The sequence below is a fragment of the Alexandromys fortis genome, unplaced genomic scaffold (assembly GCF_014885135.2).
Source record: "Alexandromys fortis isolate MF-2015 unplaced genomic scaffold, M_Fortis_MF-2015_v1.1 scaffold_27, whole genome shotgun sequence".
NCBI classification, from domain to species: Eukaryota; Metazoa; Chordata; class Mammalia; order Rodentia; family Cricetidae; genus Alexandromys; species Alexandromys fortis.
Window position 1 is genome coordinate 14,419,530 of NW_026067952.1, and position 11,230 is coordinate 14,430,759.

Consider the following 11,230-nt stretch of genomic DNA (forward strand, 5'->3'; position numbering starts at 1 on the left):
TGAAAACTGCTTCTGGGGTCTAGAGCAGAGAAAACTAAAGACTGCCTTGTCCTAGCTGTGTTTTATGATAGCTTTGCTATCATAAAAAAATGACCAAAAGCAAATTGGGAAGGGTTTATTTGGCTTCCAGGTTATGGTTCATTGTTGCAAGATATTTGATTACACTATAAATTACTGTGATTGGTTTAGTTAAAACCTGAACAGTCAATAGTTAGCTAGGCAGGATTTCCAGGCACAGAGGATGCTGGGAAGAAAGGTGGAGATGCCAGGAGATGCAGAGGAGATGAGTCATGTAGATGAGGTGACAGTCACGTGTAGCGAGCTGCATAGTGTCACACCTGATGGAGATGTATAATCAACTCCTGAGATGGCTAAGGCCTGACCTATGCTATGATCACACAATGATTATCAACTGCCTGCATATACGTGAACCTATGGGCAGTGCCCACCTGGCAATCCGGGATTGGCAGCCCATGCCTACTTAAGGGCTGGGAGAGGTTTGCCCGGGGAGAGAGGGTAGAGAGAGAGGTCAAAGAGAGAGGGGAAGAAGGATACAAATGTTAAAAAGGTCCTGGAATAAACTGCAGTAAGAAGAGCTCTGGGTGTTGCGTCATCCTTGCTGGACGAGGTAGAGACGTGACAGTCACGAGCCATGTGTCAGTACATAGATGAATGGAAATGGGTTCACTTAAGTTAGAGAAGCTCATTACAGACAAGCCTAAGCTATCAGCTGAGCTTTCATAATTGATAAAAAGTCTCTGTATGGTTATTTGGGAACTGGCAAGCAAGACAAAAAAAAGACATATGGCATCCAATGTTCAACTACATATTTCCACATAAAACCCAAGAAAACTTTAAAAAAGATTCCAAACACACAGAAACAAAGCCAAATGTGGCTTTCTGGTGACTACAGCCTCTCAGACAGGCTCAGTGCTAGCGGCATACAGAGGCATGGCTCTTTTAAGAGGTCCTGCTCACCAGCACTTGGGTGGGGCTTATGAGCAGTGGGCAGCAGGCGACTTGGCGGGGAGGGGGGGGAGAAACTAGATAGAAATGCCGACAGCAGCCTGGGTCCAGGAACTTTCCAGAGCTGGGGCGATAAACGTACCTCCTCCATGAAGCTGGGTTCTCAGGGAACTGAGGGAGCAGAGCCAGCCGCTAGCACACCATGAGCTAAGCTGCATGGTGGCTTTAAGATTTTGCTCACGCAGACAGAAAAGGTTGCAGATATAGAGTAAAGCAGGGTCAGATGGAAAAATAAAAAGACTCTAAACAGGTTACAGTGTATTTAACAGCATGTATAGGCTTAAGAAAAAAGAGGATATGGACAGTCATAAAAATAGTTTAAAAATAATAATAAAGTCTTTAAAGAGAGAAGTAAGGCAATAAACATAAACCACACAGAGGTGGGAAATACACAGGAAGCCTGGCTCCTGTATGGCGTTGTATTGACTTTCAAGTTTTTGATTACTGATGAGTGAACAACGGCTGCTGAGAGACACTGGATTATGGAAACTGCTCAGTTAAACCAACCTGTATATTTTAAACATGTCTCAACTTCAAAAAGGAAATAAAAAATGTATCACTTTAGAAAAGAGGTTATGACTTCATTTCCACAAAAACCAAAAGGCTGTGGATTTGTTTAAGGTTAAAAAGGATCAGGCTTGATCAAGGGAGACCCCCTGAAAATCATGGCTAAAAACATAAAGAAATAAACCTGTATTAACTACAAGACAGGTGATGGCTATTTCACTTGTTCAAACATAAAGTGAAAAATCATCTTTGGCTGGCTTGGATACCACATACAGTCCATATTTGTGTTAATGTAGATATATATGTTACCTTTGAAAGTTTATGTGTTTTCAGAGCAAGGGGATTAGACACCAAGGAAAATGGACGGCTCAGGTGATCCAGCCTCTCAGAGTGCCTCTGCTGCAGTTTCCTCAGAGTTCTGCATCCAGAACAGCTTCAAGGCTGCTGGCTGAGGTTGTCCAGTCTCACAGACTCTTCTAGCCAGGACTTGACCATTATTCTAATTTTCTCATGGTCCCCCAAAGATGCTAGTGCCTGACAAGCAGAAAGCAGTCTAGAGAACTTGACACCCACATTTCCAAGAGGTGGGGTGGGTTTTGGTCATTTGGTCGGTTATGGTTGTTTGTCATTGTTTAGGGGGGTTGGTTACAAATTGTTATTGGTTATGATTAGAAAAAAAACTGAACAAAGATTAGATTCAGGGATCTCTTTCTGAAGAGAAAAAGGGGGGGATATAGTATAAAAATGGTGGGTAAAAGGGTGTATTGTTGAGTCTACTTTTGAACAACCACTAGTTTCAAATATTTTACATAGGTATGAATTTTTGTATTGTTATACTGTATATATGTTTCTATTCTTAAGATATTGTATCTATGTAGTTCATTTAACATTGTAATGTAAAGTTTTAGTCCTTGAAAGCTATTTAGGATAATAAATAAATGCAAGTTAGTAGTTAATAATCTGTAATAATCAAACTTGCAGTCATGTTAGATATGTTTTCAAGGTATAACAGATAGGTATTTAAATAGATAAACAGACAGATAGATAGATAGCCTTCAAGCACTTCAAAGACTTACAGAATATAGCATTTAGGATTTTTAATAACCCAAGGCTTTTTATGATAGTGAAACATGTCTGCTCCTAGCAGCTCCAATTTACTTCAGAAAGGATGATGGGCATTGAGGAACCTCCAAATGGAGTTTGCTTTCATTGTGACAAAACTATTCATTTGGGAAAAAACTGTCCTTGCCTTGATTACTGACAGAATGCTGTACAAACTGAATAAGCATGACACAAAGGAAAAAACTGTCAAGCTTTGCCAAGACTAGGCAGGACAGTCCTTCAAAATTCCTGCTTTATCTGTCTGCCAGATAGTCTAAGCTTGCAGGCCAAAAGATTGAATGCCCCACTGTTGCAGAGAAACCTTGGGTGACTGTTCAGGTATCCAGATATCTCTGTTACTTCTATATTTTTGGAAATTGTTTGCAATGTACTTCCTGTTTCCTAAAATAATATTTCATTATTCTGGGGTCTCTAATAAAGTTGAAGACTAGATAGTAATAGTTATATATTTTCTTAGTTATGATGGAAAATAAATTAGGTATAAAACTTTGGACTCACCAAGACAAGATAAATAATGGAATATTTTCTTTGAATCTGTCAGATACAAATAGATCGGATAATGTAAATGTAACTCTTATCTAATAATTTTTCTTTTTGTATAGAGTTCTACTATGTTAGAGTTAAAACCTTTTCTTTTTATTTAGACAAAAGGGAGAAATTTTGTGAGATATTTGATTATACTGTGTAAAGATATGTCACTGTGAATGGTTTAATAAAAAGTTAAACAACTAATAGCTAGGCAGAATTTCCAGGCAAAGAGGATGCTGGGAAGAAGAAGGGTAGAGTTGCTAGGAGACTCGGAGGAAGCAGGTCATGTAGAAGATGAGGCGACAGGCAGCACACAGATGGATGGAAATGAGTTAGTTTAAGTTTTAGGAGCTAGCTAAAAGCAAGCATAATTTATCAACTGAGCTTTCGTAATTGATAATAAGTCTCTGTGTGGTTATTTAGGAGCAGGCAGGCAGGACAGAAAAAGACTCCTTACAGTTCGTCATTGAGGAAAACCAAGGAAGGAATTCAAGGCGGGGATATGGAGGCAGGAACCAAAGCAGAGACCATGGAGAATGCTAATTACTGGCTTCCCTCTCCCTCTGTCTCTCTGTCTCTCTGTCTGCCTGTCTCTCTCTCTCCTTAGCTAGCTTACTTATACAGCCTAGGGATGGTATTGCCCACTGTGGGCTGGGTCCTTCTATGTCAATTAATATTCAAGAACACAACTGGGCGGTGGTGGTGCACGCCTTTAATCCCAGCACTCGGGAGGCAGAGGCAGGTGAATCTCTGTGAGTTCTAGGCCAGCCTGGTCTACCTACAAGAGCTGGTCCAGGGACAAGTACCAAGGCTACAGAGAAGCCTTGTCTCAAAAAAACAAACAAAATAAAACAAAACAAAAAAACAAAAAAAAAAGGAAAAGAAAAGAAAAGGAAAAAAATCATTCAAGAACATGACCTCCAGACAGGTTCAAAGACCAGTCAGATGGTGGCAATTCCTTAATTGAGGTTTTCTCTTCTCAACTGTGTCGATTTAGCCACACACACCTTGTAACAGGAAGTTCTAAGGCTGAGTGGGGACATTATTAAGATTCTGTGACACCAACTCCAGGACGAGATCCAAGGTTGCTATCAGCAGTGGCAATGAGGGGCAGTCTGTAATTAAGAAGATTGTAAAGAGACTGAAGATTGGTGATTAAGGCCGTGGGATTCTGTAGGCTCTGTAGGTGTAAGCCCAATTAGTTTGCTCCACACTGGTGGCAAAGCCTTAGATTCCTATAGTCTTTCATTTTCTGTGTATTTTGGATGTTCAGGGAGCCAGACTACTGAGGGTCAGGTTGAGTTTTACAGGCCCTGGGCTCTAATCTGCTCACCAATGAGACTGAATTGTAGAGAGAGAATGTGATTCATTCTAAGGTCACACAACTAAGGGGCACATCTGGGCCAGTGATCTGGATAATTTCAGCTCTAGCTTTCTTGGCTTCAACGCCAAAGTTCTTGTGAAAACTGGGCATTTTAGGCAGCGGGAGCCCATTTCTTTGATAGAGAATATCTTGCCACACAGTGGTGGCGAACACTCGGAAGACCAATCTCTGTGAGGGATTAAATGACCAGCTAAAATCTCTTAAAGTGTTTTAAACTAGCTCATCTACGTTATGTTAGAATTCCGATAGCCGTGGATAGCTACACTCGGTGATGTAGGACTCCAAAGTGTGCGTGTGTTTACAAGTGTTTGGATTTGTGTGATTGTGTGTGTGAAGCCATCCACCTTGTGTTTAGAGACAGGGGCTCTCACTGACAGTGAGCACCAGGGCTCCCGAGTGCCTGCCTCTATTTCTCCAGCACAGGGGTTGTAAGTATGTATCATCCCTTTTTTTCAATTTTTTTTCCTTGAGACAGCTGTGTCACTATGAAGCCTTGGCTGTTCTGGAGCTCCCTAAGTAGGCCAGGCTGGCCTCAAGCTCACAGAGATCCCCTTGCTTCTGCCTCCTGAGTGCTTGGGTTAAAGGCGTGCACCACCACACCCCGCTTCTGCCTCTTTTATGTAGATTCTGGTGATCATACCCGGGGCCTCTCATGCTTGCATGGCAAGCACTTTACCAGAAGAGCTACCAATGTAGGGCTTTGTAGAGCATGACAAGAAGTGTGGAGTGTCGAGGATTTTTAAATGTATTAACATTTTAAATATAATATTTTAGTTAAAATTATTTAAAAATTTTACACACACATATGATGTATTTGATTGTATCCACCCCTACTTCCCCTGATTTCTCTCAGATCCATTTCCCACCTCCCTACCATTTTTCCAGCTTCATGTCCTTCCTTCTTTGTTTAAAAAAATATATACATTTTATTATTGCATGTATGTGGGTGTTTTGATTGCATGTATGTCTGTGTGCCATGTGCATACAGTGCTCACAGAGGCCAAAAGAAAGCGTGGGATCTGCTGCACCTGGATGGTTGTGGACTGTGATGTGGATTCTAGGAACCCAAGTGGGTTCCTCTGGAAGAGCAGTCAGTGTTCTTAACCACTGAGCCATCTCTCCAGCCCCACCTTTTAAAAAACAACCCAATGAATCCAATTTGTGCCGCCCATAGACTCCTGGATGTGCAGCCGTTCACCGGAACACAGTCAATCTAGCAGGTGCCACACTCTGAAAGACAAATGATTGCCCCTTCCTCCTGCCCCAGCTGCTCTCAGCTGGGAACAGCTTCTCATCTAGGGGGAGGGGCTCATACGTTCCTTTCCCTCCAGAGCAGAGGATTCTGGGCAGAACTGACAGAGACTGACATATACTTATACCCTGACCAGAGGATTTAATCTTGCTGGTTACTGAGCGGATAAAGGGAGTGTCTGTGTAGGAGTGTGTGGTCAGTACTGTGGGTGTAGAGGCCTAGCAACAGGGAAGACAGCTGGCTCAGGGCAGACTGTGCACACGAGTGCCAGCTGGTTACAAGGATCCAGAACTTTCTCCCACTGCCCGGTACCTTTCCAGACAGCCAACGCCTCGGGATTCCTGAAGCCATGAGGACTGCAGTGTTAGCTATGGCTCTGTTGCTGCTATCCCAGGTCATTCCAGGTAACCTAGAGCTCTTCAGAGGGACAGAGCTGGAGAGTGGGTCTGGCCAGGGTATTTAGGGCCTGAGTGGGTGGCCGGATGTCTGGGGCAGTGGAAAGAGTCTCAGATCTTGGGATTAGAACCTGCGAGTCAGGTCGCTCCTCTGTATTTATCTTTTCTCATTTTTGATTTTTTACATGATAAATTTGACTAAAAGGTTAAGACTGGACACACTGAAATTATGGTGTGCAATAAAAGCAGCTTCTTCGTTTTCTGTAATTCATCTGAGAGTCCCCAGGAACTTCCATTCTGCTAGTAGAAGTTGGGAGTTAGACGTCCAGGGATTACATATAAACCTGGAAGCCAGTTTCATCTGTTTCTTATGATTTGTGATACAATTCTGCCTTGGAGAAATGACTAGGTCACCAGGACTTCTTCAATCCCCCCTTTATTCTGCCCACAATAGCAGATGGATTCAGGAGACAGTGGATACATCAAGACTCAGTTAAATATGTATGTATGTATGTATGTATTTATTTATTTATTTATTTTGGTTTTTCAAGGCAAGGTTTCTCTGTGTAATTGCCTTGACTGTCCTGGGATTCACTTTGTAGACCAGGCTGGTCTTGAACTCACAGAGATTAGATTGGTTCTAAGCCGCATGCTAAATCTGTTGCTGCCGTCCTCCCTACCGCAGTCTGAGCTCCTAGCCTCGGGCAGTGCGAGAGTCTTTGATCTGAGGAGCTGATCTTTCTGGTAGAGCCCTACTTGTCCTCGATAGCATCTTCTGTCTCTGGTGTCACAGAATGCTTGCTTCAGGCTTGTTTTGTAATTTCCTGATCAACACTAGTTTCCATGCTTCCAATTTCCAAGAATTGGATACTAATTTCTACTGGCTGCTCAATGTCTCTAAGCTATGCAGTGTCCATAAATGGGGGGAAATTTATTAAAAACAAACACCCATGAATTCCTACTGATATTTCAGATTTGGATTCAAATTTACAACCTACCTCTATATTCCTCCCCCCCCCCCAGCAGTGGTGGGGATGGAACCCAGGGCCCCGTGGGTGGATGATGCTGCCACTGAGTCACGCACCTGACCTGCTGGGAAAGAGGGACTATCCCCTACTTCCTTATTTCACTCTCTCTTACCGCAAACACCTCTGCGGTAACACGTCCCCAAGCCATTGACAACTTCTCAGTAAGCTTCCATCTTCATATCGTGCTGTATGTGTTTCATCAGAACACACAGCCCCTGAGTCTTTTATGCACTCATTTTATTTTTATATTTTTGTCGTTCATGTTGGGCAGGCACTCTGCCACTGAGCTCCCATGGCCTGACTTTAAGTTGTCATTTGGTTTGCGTTTCTACAAGGCACTGCGTATTTAACAGTTAATCCTGTGTGTGGTTTACTGGTCTGGAACTCTTGCCCCATCACAGTCTGTAGGAAAGGCAATGTTTGTTCAGCTTCAGATGTGAACAGTTCCTTGCTGGCCTTTGTCCTTGGAGGGCACAAGTATCTTAAATACATGACACCAACCTCGATTCTAGCATAAAGCATTATCATCAGTAAGTTTTAGTCTAGCCCCGTCCTCGCGTGCACAGGTGTGTGTGTGTGTGTGTGTGTGTGTGTGTGAGTGTGCACACATGTGTGTGTTGTATGTGCAGCCTGATTTTTGTTCTCTTTTTGTGTCATGTCCAGTGATGTTGCAACAATCACCCTGATTTGGTTCAGCTCTCTCAGGCACACTCTACGCCCTTTTGGCATGCCTCTCAAGTACTTCTCCATTGGAGGAGATGTTATTGAACATTGATGTGTTTGTTGTGTCTCCTTCTTCATTTTACTTAGTAAAATTCGACACACTTGTGTATGTCGAATCTCTTATCAATAGCTGGCCCTTTCCACTGATTCTTCTTATTTGCTTTTCTTTCTAGTGTCTGGTGGGCTAGTGGTTAGGATCCATTCTTCCTTGTTTTTTTATTAAAATACTCTATACTTTTTGAGAGTTTCATGCGCAAATACTTTATGTAATTTCCACCTCTTTTCTCCTCGTCCCAACTCCCACTGTGTCCCCAACACTCCATCTTGAATTTATGACCTCTTCATATGTATATATATGTATATATATATATTCTACTGGATGTGGTCATTCATACAATACTGCTCATATGTATGCGCATTTAGAGATGACCTTTTGGGGTAACTTATCAGGGAGCTCATCCCTGGAGAAAGCCAATTCTCCCCCTCTCAGCGGCCAACGATTGCCTGTGGCTCTTCATCTAGAGGGTGGAGCCTGGTGAGCTTCTCCCCATCCACACTGCCATATCTATTAGTGAGGTCATGCAGGGCTTGTATGCAGCCATATTGTTAGGGTTTCATGGGCATAGCATCTCAGCATGCCTAGAAGACAGTAGCAGCTAGTGTCCTGGTCCTCTGCCTCCTACTGTCTCCCCTCTTCTCTCCTGCAATATCCCCCAAGTCTTAGGTGGATGGGTATTGTAGATATAGTAACTGGGCCAGACTCCCTATGGCCATTAATTCTCTGCGCTTTACCAGTCGTGGGCTTTTCTTCTTTATTTCCATATCCTTTCCACTTTGCATTTCTCTTACGCCATTAGCATTCACTTTTGACTAATGTGTTCTTTCTAGTGCAGTTTTTTTTCCTTGTAAAATAACCCAAACTGCTCGATCTTTGATGAGGTCCTCTCATTTCACAGCTGGATTTATTTAACACTAGTGGTTTTGCACACATTAATTAATAATTAGTTTTATTTTACATTTTATTTTCATTTCTTTTGAGACAGGGTCTTATGTAGCTGGAGCTGGTCTCAAAAACTCACTGTGTGTTGTTGAAGATGCCCTTGAACTCCTGATTCTCCTGCCCCCAACTTTTGAGGGCCGAGATTACAAATGCGGCCATCATTCCCCGTCTATGCTATGCCAGGGCTGGAGCCCAGGGCTTCAAGCATGCTAGGCAAGCCCCAATGGAGCTACCCGCTCTATGCTACAGCAGAGGCATCTCCATTTCCTTTAGAAAAGAGGGAACAGGGGCTGGAGAAATGACTCAGTGGTTAAGAGCATTGCCTGCTCTTCCAAAGGTCCTGAGTTCAATTCCCAGCAACCACATGGTGGCTCACAACCATCTGTAATGAGATCTGGTGCCCTCTTCTGGCCTGAAGGCAGACACAATACTGTATACATAATAAATAAATAAATCTTAAAAAAAAAAAAAAAAAAAGAAAAGAGGGAACAGATTCTTAAGAAGGAAGCCACCACCTCAGAGTCTCCCAACTGGTTTGAGAGACAGATTTCAAGTCCAGGGTATAGATTCTGAGGTTCATGTTAGTCTCATAAGCCACTGTGCTGTTAACTCTTGCAGTCCATGGCACCCCCGAGGGAGCGTTTATGAAGGCTGAGATTGGGATGTAGTGCCTGTAGAGAATGTGAGATGGTAGGACCTTCCTAAACACCTAGAGGGGACAGCTCCTTCCGTGGCCTTCTCTCTGGTCTCTACTTGGAACCGTGAGTCTGATTCAGGTGTCCTTGTTTTCACCCTGGATTAGGGAACCCTGAAAGGTGCTGGAAATCTCAGGGTGCCTGCCGCGAAGAATGCACCAAGAACGAAAAGTTCTACATCTTGTGCTGGAGTGGCAAAATGTGCTGTGTGAAGCCCCAGAAGGTGCCGCAGCTGTCCCAGGGTTTGGACTAGCCCTGCAAAGCCCGAGATGACGAAAATGAAGGTGGACCCACCCGGAGTCTCACCTCGGCGGTTTCCCGAGCTTCATTAAAGCAGTGCGGTCTGACTTCCGTGTTTGCCTCTTTGTGCGCTTAGTTTCTTTAGTGTATATTGATTGTGCAAGATTCTGGACTTTATTGTGACATTTTCACCTGGCATACAGTATGTTTTCACTCTCATTTATTTCTTACATTTTCCCCCGCACCCCTTTTACTTCCCAAATACTCCCTTTTTAATATATGTGTCGTTTTTATTTTCTTCTCAAGATTCCACACAAGAGAGAAAGCACGTTTGTCTTCCCAAACCTGGCTTGTTTTCACTTAACAAGACAATCTCTCCTGCTTCCCATTCTCCTTTAAATGAAATGGTTTGATCCCTCACGATTGACAAACACTTTATTGTCTATGTCGTCCACAGCCCACCCCCACTTCCTTATGTTTGGTTTCTGACATAAAGTCTTACTCTGTAAGTGAGTTCAGGCTGCCCAGGAACTCACTCTGCAATTCAAGGTGCCTTGAACTTACGGCATGCCTCCCGCTTCAGCCTCTGAGGTGTTGTGATTGGCAGTAAGAGTCACTCGACCTGACTGGTCCAGATGCTCTTCATCCATATTCCCACGATGTCTTCGTGGCTGGGCTACCGTGTGCAGGACTGTGATAACCACAGATGCGCAGGTAGCAGGAGCACTTGCCGATCTATCTTCCTTCGGACTCTGCTCAGGACTAGGATGTTGTTTCAGCTCTATTTATAATTGTTTGCAGAAGATTCATATGTATTTCAGTGAAAATGTAATTTATATTCTCAGAAGCAGGATTTAAGAATTCTGTTTCCCTTCCACTCTCTCCAGGATTTTATTTTTCTTCAATGATTGCATTTTCTTTTGGGGGAGGCAGTGTTCAAGACAGGGTTTCTCTGTGTAACAGCCCTAGCTGTCCTGGAACTCACTCTGTAGAGCGGGCTGGCCTTGAACTCACAGAGATCTGCCTGCCTCTGCCCCCTGAGTATTGCGCCACCACCGTCTGGCTGATTGCCATTTTTAACACAGAATGGAGAGATGTCTGCATGTTATTCGTCTGACAGAGGATTTGTATCCAGAATATATAAATAACTCAAAAAGAACAAAAATGACCAATAATTACATGAAAAAATGACCAACATCTTTAGCCATCAGGGAAGTGCAAACTCAAGTCCTTCGTGTGTTTTGTCATCTCTGTTACTTGTCAGGCCCCATGCAATGGAAACACACATAAGTAGTGTAAAAATGACCGTATATACAGCCGGGAAAGCTGG

General features: G+C 43.2%; 1 protein-coding gene across 1 annotated transcript; it reads left to right on the plus strand.

Moving 5' to 3' along the window:
* The first annotated feature begins 5,964 nt into the window (after positions 1 to 5,964).
* On the plus strand, positions 5,965 to 10,007 carry LOC126507125 (beta-defensin 122-like). Its single transcript, XM_050151307.1, has 2 exons — positions 5,965 to 6,223; positions 9,768 to 10,007. Exons 1-2 carry the CDS (start codon positions 6,169 to 6,171, stop codon positions 9,911 to 9,913), a joined length of 201 nt encoding a protein of 66 aa, XP_050007264.1. The 5' UTR covers positions 5,965 to 6,168; the 3' UTR covers positions 9,914 to 10,007.
* The last annotated feature ends 1,223 nt before the right edge of the window (positions 10,008 to 11,230 follow it).